Genomic DNA, 19356 nt, shown 5'->3' with positions numbered 1-19356 from the left:
GCCTAGTCGGCCATCACTGGAAAGAGAGGCCCATTGGACTTGCAAACTTTATATGCCCCAATATAGGGGAATGCCAGGGCCAAAAGAATGGGAATGGGAGGGTAGGGAAGTGGGGGGCGCTATGGGGGACTTTTGGGATAGCATTGGAAATGTAATTGGGGAAAATATGTAATAAAAAAAACAGTGGAAAAAAAAAACTTACGCCAGTTAAATTACATGCAATATCTGTGATATCCTCTGAAAACCACTGTGTTGATTTGTTTTATATCAACTTGACATGAGCTAAGGTCACCTGTGAGGTGGGGAGCCTCAATTGAGAAAATGCCTCGAGATGATTAGACTGCAGGCAAGCCCGTGGGCCATCTTCCTGATTAGTGACTCATGGGAGGCCATTATGAGAGGTGCCATCCTTGGGTTTTATAGGAAAGCAGGCTGAGCAAGCCAGCGAGTAGCACCCCTACATGGCCTCAGCATCAGCTCCTGCCGCGAGATGCTTTCCTTGTTTGAGCTCCTGTCCTGACTTCCTTGGATAATGAACATTGCTGAGGAAGTGTGCGCTGAATAAGCCCTTTCTTTCCTCCCCGAGTTGCTTTAGCTATGAGTAAACCCAGCTGTGGAAGTGAGCAGGCGCCTGAGTGTGGCATTGGATATTTCTAGAATCAACTGACCAGAAAGACCGCCTTTCCTTTATTTACACTAGGACCTTGTTTATGTGATGTGTCTATGCGTTTGCGTCTATGTCACGTGTCCATGTGGGTACTTGTGCACAGTGTATGCATGTGAACCCCAGAGGTCAACATTAAGTTTCTTACTTCACGGCTCTCCGGCTTACCTTTGGGGACAAGGTTTCTCATTGAACCTGGAGGTCACAGATTCAGTCACAATGGCTGGTCAGCAAACTCCAAACATCCCATACACACTTCCCCTCCTGTCTCCCTCTCCTAAGTGCCAGGGCTTCAGATGTTCCACACTGACCAGGTTCTCACAAAGGTGGAGAGGATCTAAGCCTATATCCGTGTGCTTGCACGGCAGGCACACGTGTTAGTGACTGAGCCATCTGTCTCCCCACCCCATCTTCTCGATTTTTAACTTCATTAATTTCCAATGCAGTACTGGATTTGAACAAGTTTACATCCTGTCCCTCATTTTGCAATTCTCCCTTACATTTCTTGATTCTCACATTAATTATTTAATAAAACACACAATGAAAGATTTGGTGGCAGATATGCATGGCCATCCTTCAGAGATGGCACGGATTGTATTCCCTTTGACCCACCATCTCTGATGCAGCTAAAGAGTTCATCTGTGGCAGAAAATAAGAATAAAGCCCTGGGTTCTGGCGAGGCCTGAGAGGCAAGAGAAAGAATCCACCAATGAAGATGTCTACTTACCCTCTGTCGGGGTCAGCCCTTTGGTTGATTTTCTTAAGGCTCCCGAAGGCTTGACTTCTTTACAGCATTGGGATTGAGGGGAAAAAGCATTTGAGAGAAACTCAGTGGTATGATGAGAATCTCTTAGGAGAGCTGCAGATTTCTCACAGCAAGAATGAGATGCAGGGCCTAAAGCATTGGTAATTCTTAGAAATACCTAATTCAAGTGGCAACACCTTGATATCAACCACCCCACTCAGTTACAACTCAATCCGTTTAAAAGCAAACTCTCCCACCAGGCCGTAGCCTTTTCTTTTGGGAGGATAGATTAGACGGAGGACAAGTTTAATATGCCGATGAAGATTTTTGTCCTACTTAAGCATAAAATCTCAGTCATGCTAGGTAGAAATCAATTATTGATCAACACATTAAATGGGAATATTTTGAGGACTTGGAGACGTTGTGTCCCATAAAGGTTTCCTTAAAAGGACTAAGGCCACCTTGAAGAGTGGAAATAACCATAGTCGGACTGCAATGCCTTGTGCAAACTGATCACAGAGAGTGGATCTTTCATGTACCAGAAACTAGAGGTTGGCTACACCCATAATCCAAGCACCTGAGAAGATGAGGCAGGACGACTGTGTGTTTGAGACTTACCGGATGTAAATGACAAGACCCTCTCTTAGAAGAAAGAATTGAAAGCTAATCCCTAACACTACACAGCCAACCGAGTGCTGCACACTGGCGTTTCCATCTCTGATTGGTTTCACTATGATTAAAAATTATTGGCCGGGCGTGGTGGCGCACGCCTTTAATCCCAGCACTTGAGAGGCAGATGCAGAGGCAGGTGGATTTCTGAGTTCGAGGCCAGCCTGGTCTACAAAGTGAGTTCCAGGACAACCAGCAGGGCTATACAGAGAAACCCTGTCTCGAAAAAAAAATTATTGGTATATTAAGCTCGTTCACTATATCAGATGGGAGAATGGAATAAGGACAAGAAATGAGGACACTCTCCCTCCTATACCTCTCAGGTCACTTACTCAGGTGTCATTGTGCGACATTACAAGTCACTGCCCTTCCTCCTTCACAGTCCACACCATGACAGGTAAAGTAAGGCTCACCCCAATTTTTGTCTTTTCTAAATTCGTTTGGAGCTCTCTATGTTCCTTGTCTGGAATCTCACGTTCTCCTCTAAAACACAAGTCGACTCTGTAGAACTGCTTTCCACCCAAGTTCTCCATTTGGAGGAGGCAGTCACCTATAGTGAACCAGCCCGCCTGCGTGCCTCTCACTGGGAGAAGTTCCCATCATACAGACGATGCTGTGTGTTATACATCAGAAAACTGGGAATGTACCTGGCAGGGTTGCCTTGGAAAACCAGGGTACCATCCCATGTACACAGTGGCACAGACAAATGGTTTGTAAAAATAAACGTAACATCAGAAATAATTGTCATCTTATAAAAGAAAGTTTAATAAATCTAGCCACATACAAAGTAGGTGTCCAGTCTGGGGATGAATGATAGAAGTCTCATAAATCCTCTGTCACTCTTTACTGCTCGGAAATTTTATTTAATGAGACTGATGGGATTTTGATTTCTTTCAATATTTAAAAAAAATATCAGTAACAAAGAGCCAATTTTCTGGCTTGTCATCATCAGTCTAAAATTGTAAGTTCGTCTCTCAAAAGCTACTACTTTAGTTATTAATCATCAGTTTACCCACTACAAAAATTTTCAGCAGCTGGGCATTGTGGCACACACCTTTAATCCCAGTACCTGGGAGGCAGAGGCAGGCGAATTTCTGAGTTCGAGGCCAGCCTGGTCTACAGAGTGAGTTCCAGGACAGCCAAGGCTACACAGAAAAACCCTGTCTCGAAAAACCAAAAAAAAAAAAAAGAAAGAAAAGAAAATTCAGTGTCTTGCAACATTAAGATACCTATGCAAAGATCAACATATGAAACGTGACCAGGATTCCATCTAAGAAGTGACTTTTGTCATCTAAAGATGACAGGAATCAGCAGCTCCATTCCCAGAACCAACATGCCTTGTGGCCAATATGCTTGGTCCCTAAGCTTCCTATGGTACCAAGTTGGGTCTCTTTCATTTTCTGTCTATGAAAGTGTGTATAGAGGTCACCTAGGTTGGACACTTCTTATGGGATGAGGAAACGAGTCCCTGGAGGTTAAGCTAATTGACTAGGTCACTGACATCATGATGGTAGCAGAACCAATATTGAGCACCAGTCTTCCTTGAGACTTACCCAAAGCTTGTGCTACCAAACCCCCAACCCTGGCAGAGAAAGGGGCTTCCTGATGACAACAGAAGGCAATCAAATGACTCTAAGTGGTCTGCCTTGACCGGAATCTTACCCTTTGCCATCTCTGTCCATCTGTGTGTTCATATAGATCAGACTTTCAAGACTCTGGGCTCTGGAAACAAAAAAGAATTGCAATAAAAAACTGTGAGATTGTGTGGTATCTTGAAAGGTCAACTATAATAAACATTTTCTATGAATTGCTCATTTTCTCTCATTGAATGGAAGAGCAGATATCATTCCGGGCAATTATGTCTAAACCAAATGTGCAATGCCGAGAGCTCGCCCATCTGCTGGAGTGCTCGCCTGCCAGAGGCTGCGGCTCCCTTCCCAGCACCATCACCATCTGAAGGAGCAAGGCAGGCAGTCTGGAACACAGGCTGTCCAGAGCAACAGGCCCACTTACCTTTTGTCCAATTGCTGTGCCTTCAGGTTTGCTCGGAAGAGGCCATCGAGACCTTGGTTTCTTTAAAGATATGGATTTTTTAAAAATCTCATCAGTAATAATGACAGATGCTTAACTATAAAAAGCATACACCAGTTTTCATGTAAAGTAGAAGCTGCCTGGGAAAGATGAGCTAGAGTTCTGGAAACTCTATTCCACACGGGTGTTTTCCTGAACTTCAACTTAAATTACAGAAAGCCTGAGAGAAAATGAAGCCAAAGAGACAAGCTGGGGCTACCCAGGCCATGTTAAGACTGTCGATACGCTGTTTGGATGCACGACATGTTTCCTTTTTATTTTATTTTATTTTGTATTCTTTTTAAACAGTTTTGGTTTCATATATCTTTATGTGTTGGGGTGTTCTGTCTGCCAGCATGTCTGTGTATCATGTGCACCCCTTGGTAGCTGTAAATGTCAGTAGCCGTGATGTGGGTGCAGGTCCTTTGAAAGAACAGCAAGTGCTCTTAACAGGCCCTGTCTTCTTTCTTTATATTATTGAAACTAACATACAATCACACATCATTTTTCTTTTACTCTCTACAATCCCTCCCGTGTACACTTCTCCCAAAAAAACTGCATACTTCCTTTTAACATGAGTCAGTACTTCTTATAGAGCTATCTATGATGCAAGATTGTGATGTTTTGGGATCTCCTGAAAAGGCCCTGCAACACTGGCTTCATATCCACATGTAGATTTTCAGGTGATGCTGGGATGCTGTTGGGCAGACATTTTCTCTTGTTCCCCCCTGGTTGCTCCACTGCTTACGCCTTCTGAGGTCAGCCACATCCATTCACCCACACCCGCCTCTGTGACTCCTGATTTAAAAACTCCTGTCTGTAAAGATGATAAACCTGAAGAGCAGCAAATCTAGGTGACTTGCTATCTTCAAAACAGCATATGAGAACCATATCTCATAGCCTTAGAGCAAGGAAACCAGTGGTCACATCTTTTTTTGGTCCTTCCCTTTGGTATTTGCCAACCCTTTCTATCTCTGTCATTCATTTGTCTCTCCTAGAATGTTTTGTCTTGCAATTGCAAGTGTTTCAAAACAGGGGGATAATAATAACAAAGATATTAGTGGGTTCTGAAGTAACTAAACTCAAAATACTCTGCAATCAAATAAAAGTGTGTCTGTATATGTATATATGATACCAGAAACTGTGATTTGTGTTAAACATGTAACTACCTTAAATTTCATGGAACATGAAAATCAAAGACACTTAGATATTAGTACTTTCAGACTTTCATATCTGTTCGATTATTTCTGCTAGATTTTATCCAAGATTGGTGAGATATTAATAACTAGTCAGATACTTTGGTCCTCCTACTTGAAAATCAGAACGGTGTTTTTAATTCTGACAAGTTGATACAAGAAGTCACAATGTTCAACTTAATAACAAAGTGAGCAGCAGACCGTTTGAAACCTCACCTGTTCAAGCTTTTGTTCATTCTGATGAGATTATCCAATTCTTCACTTTGGGAAGAGAAAACAGAATCTAATATTAGTTATATACCATTCCCAGAGTCGACGTGCAGATTCACCTTAAAATAACTGCGAGTGCTCAGAAAGAGAACACATGCCTCACGTTAATTATCTGTGAAACTACTAATCCGTCAAGGTGCTCCTGACACCAGGCTGAGAAGCCTGTCCTGGCCCATCAGCCGAAGTCTCCCCTGTGTTTGGATCTCTTGCAGCACGTGGGGTTTTGTGTCTGCTTTGTGGGACTCCACTTTACTGTATATTATAATGATCACAATTGTCTTCCTGCTGCGTGTTAAGGTTCCTTCCCGTACATGCTACTGAAAATTCAGAACTGTACTCTACAATGCATCGCGCCGATCTTTAGCACATTGCCTTTAGGTAGCTGTTTAATATTCACTTTTAGCTGAATCAACAAGCACGGGTCCACTGGCTAATTGTAAATTCTATTCACACACAGTGTAGCTGCACGGAAAGTAACGATTTCTCCAAGTCTACTCAAAGATCATAGTAAGTTAAGTAAACTTGCAAGCCTGCTTCCATATTGGAGAACTGCAAAGCCCCTTTCTTCTCAGGAACGGCCTATTTAAGTTATGCTTATGGTTGGTGAATTCCTCTTAAGACCATGGGCTCAGCTTCCTCCCCAGGCATGAAGCCTGGGGTAGGGTGCTCCCTGAGAGCTTCCTCTATTGCTTCCTCCCATGTGCTCTCCACAGTATGCCTTCCCCCAGATTCTCTTCCTCCTTCCTTTCCTCTCTGTCTTCCTCATTCACTGGTTCCATCCATACATCTTGGCTCTCTCTCCTTGATGCTACAAGTCATATGTGTCTCCAGATTTCGTTAACGTTCTTCTTGAGTCATCTCTTGGGTTGACCAGGAGACCAGTATTTACATCCTCAAGTTTCTAAGGCTACAACATCTACCTTGCCATCTAAAAAACTCCACAGCTCATTGGTGACCTGAGTGAATTTCTGCAGCTCATGTTGATACAATTGCCCCATAGGTAAAATAATAAGAATAATAATGTTCATCTTTTAAAGGACCCAATAAGTTAATATACAGTTCTGAGCATAATGCATAAGAAGTCCTAAATGTTCACCTAATCTTAGCCATTATAATAAATAACACCTTGCCAATATTTTTCATGGAACACATGCTTGCTATATTTACCTTTTCAATTGAATTTATAAACAGCAAGGCACTGTCTCAGCTTCAGAGAGATATAGTGGATGAGCCTGTTTTGTGTGGTGAAGATGCCAGGTGAACCACTATTTCCCGAAGAACTGGCTAGGACAGCCCTCTCAGAAATCCTCCAATACATAGATGACTCATTTAAAGAAACATTATACGTTTAATGATAAAACTGAAAGTTGAGAATGAACACTGAAATGTTTTCATGACAGTTTCTGGCCCCGACTGAAGAGGAAGAAGAATAATGTTCTAACCTAATGGGGAAAAAAACCTTGTCTGGTGCTCAAACATGGTGTGCTATTACTGTGTCTTGCTTACAATGCTACCTGATATGCAGAGGCTGGCTGAAAATTTGTTTCCAGCCCAAGTGAAAGAGCAACTGTAAGAATCCTGTACATTCCAATCCCAGGCCTTTGCGACTTTCATGAGTCACATTGATGAGATTTTTCAGGAGTCAAGTTCCCTATTGTTTATCACAAGAAAATTAGCATAAACCACAAGAAAGATGCTCTGTGCTAAATGAAACACCAGAGAGGCAGTGTTCTGAAGAAAGAGCCTGAGCTTTCAAAATGTCTGTAAATTAATAAAAAGCTTTTGATATTAATTTTCACCATTGTCTTTGCAACAAGTTAAATGCCCTTCATCAGATAGCAATGGCTCTCTATTCCACAAAGAGCAGCTGGGAGAGTGAAGCTCTCTCTCTTGCCTTTGGCGTGCCCAGAAAACATTACTCTGAAAGCAGCAGTTCTCTCTGGTGCAGGCTTGTCTCCATGAGCAGTGTGCCTGTGGCTGGGGGTCAGGGGCAGGAAAGCCAGCCAGCTTCTGCTCTCCCTGTGTGGAGTGACTCACACCACAAGGTCATTGATCCTCAGTGTCACTCACATGGCTTGCCTTCACCATCCCAATCTCTAAAAGAAAACTTCTTCCCCTGTTATTAAAAACAAAGTCTTCACCTGGACATGGCCAAGCAAACCTGTGATCATAGATACTCAGAAAGTTATAGCTAAAAAGCATCACCAATTTACAACCTGCTTATGCTACAGAGTGAGTTCAAGTCATGACTGGGAAACTTAAAGAGACTCTGGTTTGAAACAAAAAATGGAAAAAGAAGCTGAGGAAATCTCCATGACTGACTGCTTTCTCATCGTGTGTACGGCCTAGGCTTAAGCCCCAGTACTGAAGAGTATACTTCAAAGTAAATTCATAATATCAGAAATACAGGATCTTAAGAATTGACAAATGGGACCTCATAAAATTGCGAAGCTTCTGTAAGGCAAAAGACACTGTCAATAAGACAAAAAGGCCACCAATAGATTGGGAAAGAATTTTCACCAATCTGATAGGGGACTAATATCCAATATATACAAAGAGCTCAAGAACCTGAACTCCAGAAATTCAAATAACCCCATTAAAAAATGGGGTTCAGAGCTAAACAAAGAATTCTCAACTGAGGAATACTGACTGGCTGAGAAGCACCTGAAAAAATGTTCAACATCCTTAATCATCAGGGAAATGCAAATCAAAACAACCTTGAGATTCCACCTCACACCAGTCAGAATGGCTAAGATCAAAAATTCAGGTGACAGCAGATGCTGGTGAGGATGTGGAGAAAGAGGAACACTCCTCCATTGCTGGTGGGATTGCAGGCTTGTACAACCACTCTGGAAATCAGTCTGGAGGTTCCTCAGAAGATTGGACATAGTACTACTAGAAGATCCAACAATACCTCTCCTGGGCATATACCCAGAAGATGTTCCAACTGGTAATAAGGACACATGCTCCACTATGTTCATAGCAGCCTTATTCATAATAGCCAAAAGCTGGAAAGAACTCAGATGTTCCTCAACAGAGAAATGGATACAGAAAATGTGGTACATTCACACAATGGAGTACTACTCAGCTATTAAAAACAATGGATTTAAGAAATTCTTTGGCAAATGGATGTATCTGGAGGATATCATCCTTAGTGAGGTAACCCAATCACAAAAGAAGTCACTAGATAAGCACTCACTGATAAGTGGATATTAGCCTAGAAACTTAGAATACCCAAGATACAATTTGCAAAACACAAGAAAATCAAGAAGAGGAAATACCAATGGGTGGATACTTCATCCCTCCTTACAATAGGGAACAAAATACCCATGGAAGAAGTTACAGAGACAAAGTTTGGAGCTAAGAAGAAAGAATGGACTATCCAGAGACTACCCCACCTGGGGATCCATCCCATAATCAGCCACCAAACCCAGACACTATTGCATATGCCAGCAAGAATTTGATGAAGGGACCCTGATATAGCTGTCTCGTGAGGCTATGCCAGTGCCTGGCAAATACAGAAGTGGATGCTCACAGTCATCTATAGGATGGAACACAGGGCCCCCAATGGAGGAGCTAGAGAAAGTACCCAAGGAGCTGAAGGGGTCTGCAACCCTATAGGTGGAACAGCAATATGAACTAACCAGTACCCCCAGAGCTCATATCTCTAGCTGTATATGTAGCAGAAGATGGCCTAGTCGGCCATCACTGGAAAGAGAGGCCCATTGGTCTTGCAAACTTTATGTGCCCCAGTACAAGGGAATGCCAGGGCCAAGAAGTGGGAGTGAGTGGGTAGGGGAGCAGGGTGTGGGGAGGGTATAGGAAACTTTCAGGATAGCATTTGAAATATAATTAAAGAAAATATCTAATAAAATAAAATTTTAAAAGAATAATGAAAAAAAAAGAAATACAGGCTCTCAAATGGAAGAAAAATCAGACTTGACACACGTAGATCCTATCTAGTCTTCTGCTAAGTCAAAGTGCCTATTAACTGCACAGAAAACGGAGTTGTTTTCCTGTCTGGTTAAGTCATGGTATTTGGTGAGAGAGGGTCTCACCCTGTACTCCAAGCTGGCCTTCTTTCTGAGCCTCCTAAATGTTGGCATTGAAGGTATGTGCGGCTTGCAGCTTGCGGCTTGTCCAGCCTTTTTTATTTTTTGTTTGTTTGTTTGTTTTGGTTTTTAGTGAGATGAACGCCAGTAAATTCTTCTCGTTGTTTAATTACGTTAAACAGGGGAAAGCTTCTCGTGTTTGGGATTAAAACAATGAAATATTTGTATCCAGGATCTTGACACATTACTCCTTTGGACAAAGATTTATATTAGTGTGTGAGTATTCTCTGGTGACTAAGACAAAATATCTTCCCTGCTGCTGGTGATGATGAAAGGGATGAGGATGAGGTTAAAGAGATGATGGCATGTTTATACGGATAACAAAAGCAAGTGTGGCTAGGCATTATGCAGTAGAGAGAGCTGGGCTTTTGTCACTGAGGCAGGAAGAGTGGCACTCACTGGATCACACAAGGAAGACTTCACAGGGTAGGGGGTTTGTGATGACCTGGATCTTGAAAAACAATAGGATTTGGATAGATGGATGTAGTGGCACCAAGACTGGTAAAGATCACTGTGTGAAAGGGGCAGAAACAAGCGGGTCAAGAAACTGTAGAAAGAAAGAGGTCCGTGCTGGTGTGGAATATGGGATAAATAAGTGGGTGAAGTCAGAAATGATTCTGGAACCAAATTGTCCTTGGTCTAGGTTAGCAAACAGTCATATGCAACTATAGCATGTATTTACACGTGGGAGCCGTGGCAGGTATTTATAGGAAGCTTTGTGGCATCCATTGGCATAAATGGGCAGAAGAACGAGAGGCTAAAGGAGTGTAAGTGAATGAGAAGAATAGGCATGCTGGTCTCTTATCCCGGACTCAGTGAGGCCGTGAACCGGCATAAGCCTTGTATGTACAAGAGACACTGTAGACTTTTAGGTTATACACACCTATACGACATGGAGGGGGGAAGGGGTGGAAGAACCAAGAATGATTTTAGAAGGTCGAGCCTACAGGTGTGGAAGGTCAGAAGCAGAAAATAGCTCATCTGTGAAGAAAGGTGAACGTGGTCCCAGGATATTTGAAATGGGGATGCAAAGGGCAAAAATCACTGGATAACTAGGCTAAGGATGAGAACGCAGAACTGGAGGTGTGGCTGGGATCTGAGGTCACAAGGATGAGTAGACTCAGAGGAGGATGAAGATGGCCATCCATCCATGTCAGTACCAGCCACTCTGTGTGGGTACTTACAGAGACACTGGGACGCTTTCCTTCTTAGTCATATACAACAAACAGCACTGGGTATTGGCTCACATTTAGAAATAACAGAGGCACTGACTAGCTTTAGATCACAAAGAACAGGGCGGGGGGGATCAGGCCTGGAACTCTCAAACCTCACCCCTTGTCAGTTTTCTGAAGTGCAGCCGCCACCCTGATGATGTCATCGAGATCCTCAGTCCTTCGGTGAACAGAAAGAGAAGCAGGTCAGTGGGTGAAGCTCCATTGCCAGGCTAAGCTTCCTAGAATTTCTGATGAAGGACAGGAGAGTCTATGGCACACACAGGCATGAGCATCCTCCATCACCACTGAGGTCTCCATGCATGGTACACACAGACACTGGAATCCTTCATCACCACTCAGGTCTCCATGCATGGTACACACAGGCGTGAGCATCCTCCATCACCACTGAGGTCTCCATGCATGGTACATACAGACACTAGCATCCTTCATCACCACTCAGGTCTCCATGCATGGTATACACAGGCATGAGCATCCTCCATCACCACTGAGGTCTCCATGCATGGTACACACAGGCATGAGCATCCTTCATCATCATTCAGGTCTCCATGCATGGTACACACAGACACTAGCATCCTTCATCACCACTCAAGTCTCCATGCATGGTACACACAGGCATGAGCATCCTCCATCACCACTGAGGTCTCCATGCATGTACACACAGGCATGAGCATCCTTCATCATCATTCAGGTCTCCATGCATGGTACACACAGATACTAGCATCCTTCATCACCACTCAGGTGTCCATGCATGGTGCACACAGGCATGAGCATCCTCCATCACCACCGAGTACCATCAGTGGCCTAGACCTCTGAACTCTCACAGAAGATGCAGAGACATCACATGCCACATGCAACACAATGTGAGAGGTGACAAGTTTTATAAAACTTATAAGCACAGACCAGTCAGACTCCCCCCAAGTGTAAGGTGTGTGTGTCACCTGAACAGTGCCTCAACCTTCTGACCCTTCCGAGAGTCAAAGGGATGACACAAAAGAAATTTTATTATATTGATGAAATTATGAAATTATAAAATACCTATGTTGTGATTTTTATTTTATTTTATTTTATTTTATTTTATTTTATTTTATTTTTTGCAAAACCATTTCTGGGCTGGAGAGATGGGTCAGCCATTAAAGGCTAGACAAGAGTAACAACAGCAGTAAAGCAATTTCTTACATATTTTTTTTTAGATCATAATCTCTTTTTCAGATTCATGAGCTTCTTTCCCATTAATTGTACATTAATCACAAGCTACTCAATCTTTATAATGTCACTTGCATGTATGCTTTTAAGGTTGACCGTTTGGATAACCAATGAGAATGCTCTTCCCTATGGAAGACTATTTCTCCTATACTCAGCATTCTCTATGTAGCCCCAACTGTCCTTAGAACTCACTGTGTTTACCAGAATAGCCTCACACTTGCAATAATCCTCTTGCTCCTGCCTCCTAAGGGCTGGGGTTACAGGCATGGGCCACCATGCACGGCTTTAAAAAGTATTTCTGAAAGCTATTGTTTTTCCTAAATAATAAAGAAGAAACGCAGCCAAACGTATCCATAGTGAATTTGAGACTAAGCAGGGCGTAGAAACCGGGAGTGAATCAGGACTGTGGTGGGGAGAACAGAGTCTTGGAAAATGCTTCCATCCGCAGGCTGTGTGAAGCTGGCCTGACCCTGCAAGAGAGGCTGAGTATCGCCTACAGCGGGAACCAATGGAAAGCCAAGTTCAACTAAGCAAAAATACTACAGCGATGGTGCCCAACGTCTCAAGGCAATTACAGGGAACACAGAGATCAGCCAGCTTCCTCCCTTCAAGGGTTTCATCTCATGCTGTCCATGTGTTCAGACAATTCTGCATTTGTGATGGTAAAGAAAAAGAACCTACAAAAATGTGTGTTACCTAGGCAGGCTCGGGATCTCATTTTAATACCAGCACCCTGGAGGCAGAGGCAGGTGGATGCTGGCCCTGTTTACATAGCAAGTTCTAGGCCAGCTAAGGCTACATAGTGAAACCTTGTCTCAAAAACAAACAGTTTACTCATTATAGCTAAAGCTGGCAAGAAAACTGATGGCATCTAATTTATTATTTTAAAGCACTCCAACAAAGCATGCTTTAGCATTGGCACAATTAACTACATGCAGACAGAACTTGTTGGTACCTTATATTTCTTTCAGCATGTCTTTCTGTTTCTCCACATGGCCCCGCTGTAGCTGCATGTATCTGCCTAGATTTTAAAAATAATGCCTGTTAGGTAAGGAACTCCTCCATGTTAAATTTATATGTACGAGATGACAGTTATGTTCAGGAATATATGTTATATTATTTGACAACAAATTTCACCTTAGTTCTTTGTATTGGCTAAAATGCATCCATTCCCCTTTTTGAAGGTCTAAAATGTGCAAGGTGCAAATTTTATGATATCAACTTCTTTTCATGTGTTTTAAACCACAAGGTACATTTTAGTCACTTCTGACCTAGACATTGTTCATTTTATCTCCATTCATCAAAGCATGTTGTCCTTACCTCTATCAGGTAAAGATGTAACATTTAAATATCAAGAATATTCTTTTGTTGTTAGGCACCAATATAATATTTTTTTCTTAGAGACTTATTTCATGTGAATACTTCCAAGGAATGCATTTGCTTAGGTAAGAAGAGAAATTAGTCTACATTTCAAATACCTCTACCATACCAAGAAGGGCCATGTTAGAGTGGCAGCTGCGAATGGTACAGTGCTAGGTTGTTAGAATTTATGAGACTTCTCTCTTTCCTCAGACTGAGGTTGACCTACTTATGCATTCTTGCTTATTCTCACGAGCTATATTCAACCATTTTTTTGTTCTCCTGAGGACATGTGTTAATTACATAGAAAACACTTCCCTTTCATATCAGTTCATTAAAATCACCATGCTGTGATTAAAGCAATCAGAGTTTTTAAAACAGGCAAGTTGCCCCAATTTTATTTTATTTTATTTTTTGGATCATTAGTGGAAGAAGGAAGTGAGAATAGTAAACATGGATTTGACCAACTCCTGTGGAATTTAGCTTTTTCTGAACATAAACATGTGCAGCCCTCTAGTGTCGATGCTTTTAGCTTAGAACTTAGGTGGTACAAGGGCAACTTATTTCAGTTTCTTTTTAAAACTCTATTCTAATTATGACTTAATTGCTTAATGCTATAAGACTGAGAGGACGAATCAGGTAAGACAGGAAGCCTGAGAAGTTGCTCTTATGAGATAATTATAATCGCTGCAGAAATGAAAAGTTATGAGCCTAATCCATACCATTAATTAGTTCCGTGAAAAACTATTCCCCTGACTCATTAATGCAATATCCTAAGGACAAAATTTCAGAGAGCCCGGGGAACTTATGGATAGAGGCTCTGGAGTTTTACCCCCTAAGGATGAACACACAGTGCCACACACCCCTGTTGTTTGGTCAGGCTTTCTAGCAGGCCATCCATCCTCCTTTAAAAAACTGTTTTTATACTTGTGACTTATGGCTAATAGTTCTGTATTTTCATAATAATAGTTCTGGGTCTTCCATGATGTCAGAAATCCTCCTCAAGAGGCAACAATACAAAAGAAGCAAAAGTAGGCGTCCAAGCAGATCCGACATCTCAGGCTCCACTGAGACACTGGGATTCAATCTCTCAATAACAATGGGAAAAAATGGGATGTCCATCTTGAAAAATGGCTCAAGGGACACTTGCGCAAGACTGCCAAGCTTCTGATTTGGCCTCTAAGCATTAATTATAAAGCTCCAGAAGTTCAAAGTAGAACAGAAAGTGTGCTTTTCTTGATACATTGATAAGTTATTTGGAATAGTCTTTAAAGTTTTTGATAGTTTTGAAATGAATAAAAAATACTTTAGTTTAAAAAAAATCAAGTAACTAAAGGTATTTCTAGCATAATTGAGGGTTTGAATGGTGATACAGAGTAACTAAGTCTTTTATTAAAATATGTAGCTCTCAATGGGACCCTTAATTACAAGGAAATAGAAAGGTAATATAATCTTATATGCACTTCAATAGACATGATATATATATATATATATATACACACATATACATATATATATGTACAATATATATGCATTTATATCAAGTGCTAATATATAAGAAGCCTTCATATAAACACTTCCAGTTCTGTTTGTCCACAACTATTTCAAAGGTATAGTTCTATAAGACAGGTAATAGCCATCGCTATCTAAAGCAAAAGTAATTACACATGCATATTGATAGAGTTATAAGTTCTGTGAGTCTCTCATTAGTGAACGGACACAGGAAGAATAGCCATGCTTTCGACAAAGCTGGTCACAATTTTTTTTTTTACTCTCATTTCCCTTCAGCATCCTGGCAAGACATTCAGAAGGGCAAGCTCTTACCTATTAGTCTGCCTCAGTGGTTTAGGAGAAGCAATGGGAGAGCAGGGCTTTGGGGGGAGTGGAGGGTGCAGAGCTGGGTCCCTTTGAAACAGAAAACAGCAGCTCATTAAACCGTGAAAACCGTGTACATTGTAATATCTATTAACCAACCGCATCTATCATGGGAATGTCTCTAAACTCATGACTCCCATGTATGGGGAACCGGAAAGTCAGAAGTCACAGAGCACAAACTCTAAAGAAGTCTTATTTTGAATGTGGATGCTTTGAAGGTCCATTCACCTGGGCTTTGGGAAGCCTTACAGTTGGAACTACAACATGGCCTTTAGTCGGCTCAGCACTTTGCTAGTCCGTTAGGCAGTGGTGGCATTTTGCGGCATCACACAAGCACAGTAAGTGGCTCCCTGGTACTACATATGAACGTCTTTAGGGTTGATGCTAACTCACAAGCTGCTGTAGAAACAGCAAGAAGGTTTCTCACATTTCAGATCTCAAAGAAAAGTTGGTTTGGAGACTTTTAACTAACTCTTGACTTAAATATTATCAGCACGTGACACCTCGGTGCTGACAAAATATAAACTATGGCATCAGCCAACTTTCAAGGAGGCACCCAAGTCAGCCCCAAAAGGCCACATGATTGAGGGACAAGGGAACAGGAAATGGACAAGAATGTCTAACTGTAAATAAAGTCAGCGCTTCTTGAAGTCACGAGACTCTCCGGTTCCTCCCACCCCTCCCCCCCCCTGGGCTCCCTCCACTGCCACTTCTGTGTTTCCCTTCTCCGTTGTTGTCCTGATGCAGAGCACGAAAGGCTCTTCCCAATCTGATCCCCTCATCTTCACAGCCTGCTGAGTAGATCTGCACTCAGGATAAAGCTACCTGCATAGGCAGCTCAGCTCCAAGGCAACCTTATCCTACGTCGTCACCTGTAGGAAGATCTCTAACAGGATTGGTGGGGATTTTCAGGACTGAATAAGATCATAGTTTTAGTCAGCAAACATCGCTTGGTAGCTTTCTGTGTGTGATGCATTCTATGAAGTAGATAATGCTTTCTCTCTCTCTCTCTCTCTCTCTCTCTCTCTCTCTCTCTCTCTCTCTCTCTCTCACTCTCACTCTCTGTTAAAGATTTATTTATTTATTTTATGATATGAATACACTGTAGCTGTAAGATGATTGTGAACCATCACGTGGTTGCTGGGAATTGAACTTAGGACTTCTGCTTGCTCCAGCCCTGCTAACTCTGGCCCAAAGATTTATTTATCATTATATCTAAGTACACTGTAGCTGTCTTCAGACACACCAGAAGAGGGCATCAGACCTCACCACAGATGGTTGTGAGCCACCATGTGGTTGCTTGAATTTGAACTCAGGACCTTCGGACGAGCATTCAGTGCTCTTAACAGCTGAGCCATCTCTCCAGCCTTAGATAATGCTTCTTGTTTCCAACAGGCTTTAAATATACAAATAAGTGATGTTGTATTTGTATCAACATCAAGAAGGGAAGGAAAGAAAGGGAAGAAAGGAGGAAAGGAAGGAAGGAAGGAAGGAAGGAAGGAAGGAAGAAAGAAAGAAAGAAAGAAAGAAAGAAAGAAAGAAAGAAAGAAAGAAAGAAAGAAAGACAGACAGACAACAGACAGACAGACCAGAGTGAAGACAGCATAAAAGGGCTAGGGACTCCAATTTTTTAGCATGGCCCCCGGGGAAAGCCTCTGTGTAAGGTGACATTAGAGCTGAGACTTGCAGGAAGTGATAAATACCATGAGGACAGCTGGAACACCAGCTTGAAGATGACATTTGACACTTGAAACTTCATGAGGTAAGCAAAGAAACTATTGTAAAGAGAGACAAACTGAGAGGAAGGATTCTGGCCTCACATCCCATGGTATTTCAGGGTCAAGCATATGAGAAGTTAGAGTGAAGGAGCCCACGGGAGGAGGACGGTCAAGGAAAGGAAGGTAAAAGTGAGGAGATGTTGTGTTTCCTGGAAAGGCTGGCCCAGCCTGAAGGACAAACCAAAGAGGACAAGGACTATGAGGTTAGCATGGCTTTGCCATAGTGGTCAGGACATTGGTAACCCTGACAGAAACAGTCCTGACAGAACAGTGTTTGGGTGTGGAGCTGTATACACTATAGGAGGAGATTTAGGAGATAATGGGAAAGAAAGAAAATGAATTGAAATTGATATTTTTGGAAGGTACAAGGGCACATGACTGCATGTTTGTGTGTGTGCCTGTGTGTTTGTGTTTGTGTGTGTGTGTGTGCATGTGTGCATATGTGCATGTGTGTGTCTGCCTCTGTGTGTGTTTGGTCTCTGGTAGAAGCACAGACTCACTTACTGCATCAAAAGGAACAGAGGAGACCAGAACTGCTGAGTCACCTCAGTTGATTTGGGGCAGAGAAAGTTGTATTTTGGTTACTTCTATTATCGAAGGAAAAAAAAAGAGAAAAGAAAATCAAAGCCATTGATTCAAAGTGAGGAAAGCACGTTGGGAGCAAGACAGGCGAGCATATGAAGGCGTTCCCTAAAGGAGCAGGAGCGTGAGCACACCCCGTAACAGCGTGCTAGTTTAAGAGATTTCTATATGTCAAGAAGTCTTCTAAGTGCTTCTTGCTGACGAATTAACTCAGTCAATGCTTACTATAATCCCAGAGCCAGGTGTTATTTTTTTCTCCCCATTGTACAGATGAAAAGACTGACTCAGAAACAGTGAAAATAATATCTCATAGTTATACAAATTATACAACTTATGCAAATGGCCATGTGGGGAGTCTGAGCACTGGGCTTTGCCTCCACACCCCTCCTGGCTGCCTCTCAGGAGATCCTGGTTCACTTGCTATGGTACAGTATGGAGTTAGAAGACAGCTTCCTTTTTTGAACATCATTTTCTCTTGCTGTAGTCAGCTATTTGGAAACAGGCTAAACAGAGGCTTAGGGGTGGAAAAGTTCCCAGTTCACTCAAGAGTGCAGCAGATGTAACGGCGTAGGGTGGGGGATGGGGTGAAAGCGATGGCACAGGATACGGATAAGGGGGAACGCTGAGGATTATAACAGAACACTGTGGAGTCAAGAAAAAAATGGAATCTGAGAACATGGAGCTATAGAAAGATGGCAGAACCCAAGAGCTGGTGTTTAATGTGAGGCTGGGGAATTATTGGACTTTACATTGGATCTAAAGAGATACAACAGAGCAGGGAAAGTAAACCTTAGAAAGTGATATTTCACTGGCCCTGCGGTCATGTACAAGGAAGGGCCCAGCCTGTGGGCAGATAAGCTAGGGTGAAGAGCTTTGGAAAGAAGGCCAGGAATGAGAAAGTTAATGGGGGGCTCAACATAGATATAAAAATCGCCAAATACTATAACAGGGTCTGTAGGTGCTTATGAAAAATAGAATCTGATGTCAAAGTCTTCAAAGACGGAAGTTGAGTGACTCAGAGACCTTCAGAGGAAGCCCGAGAAGAAGAAAGGCCCCTGACAACGTGGCTTCCAAGGAGAGGTGGAGGGTTAAGGAGAGGTGAGGGTTAAGGAGTGAAAATCAAAAGGGAGGAGAAATGGGCCCAAACAAGATGGCAGCCTTCCCTCAGTCCCTGTGATATGTAGGCACAGGGGAATGGCCTCACTTAAACGGGGAGTGGAGGTTTCACTCACAGAGAGGATGAGTCATGACTGGGCAAGGGTGGGAAGTTTGATGATAATGGATGCTTGCCAGAGAGGAAGGATTTGATGCAGGATGGTATCAGCTGGGATAAGATCAGGGATGAGAATCTGTGATGATGGTGCAAGTGGTTAGAAATGACCTGGTTGGACTTCTTATGGGGTCAATGGAAACGTGCCTAGAAGACATGGTGGGTTTCTACTGAGGCTCCTGGGGTACACAGGGCACAAGGGTTTCCTGGCTTTTGGTTCTGTACCAACAGGCAGGAGCCACTAGACCAGTTTGCACGGAAATACTCTCCACATCTTGATTTAGTGTCCGATTCTACATGCTGGGATTATTCCATTTACATTGACACC

The 19356-nt window shown here is 42.5% G+C and overlaps 1 protein-coding gene across 1 annotated transcript in view; it reads right to left on the bottom strand.

The window, feature by feature from the left end:
- Positions 1 to 19356, bottom strand: part of Scel (sciellin) — a 103483-nt gene that overhangs the window by 37979 nt on the left and 46148 nt on the right. Inside the window, exons 9-14 of the mRNA XM_021181896.1 lie at positions 15348 to 15428; positions 11059 to 11118; positions 5561 to 5605; positions 4092 to 4151; positions 3741 to 3800; positions 1392 to 1448 (exon numbers count right to left, since the gene is read on the bottom strand). Coding sequence (XP_021037555.1) covers positions 1392 to 1448; positions 3741 to 3800; positions 4092 to 4151; positions 5561 to 5605; positions 11059 to 11118; positions 15348 to 15428 — 363 coding nt within the window. The remainder of the gene's footprint in view (positions 1 to 1391; positions 1449 to 3740; positions 3801 to 4091; positions 4152 to 5560; positions 5606 to 11058; positions 11119 to 15347; positions 15429 to 19356) is intronic.

Source organism: Mus caroli, chromosome 14 (assembly GCF_900094665.2).
Source record: "Mus caroli chromosome 14, CAROLI_EIJ_v1.1, whole genome shotgun sequence".
Lineage (NCBI taxonomy): Eukaryota > Metazoa > Chordata > Mammalia > Rodentia > Muridae > Mus > Mus caroli.
This window is presented reverse-complemented; position numbering and strand designations above follow the sequence as displayed.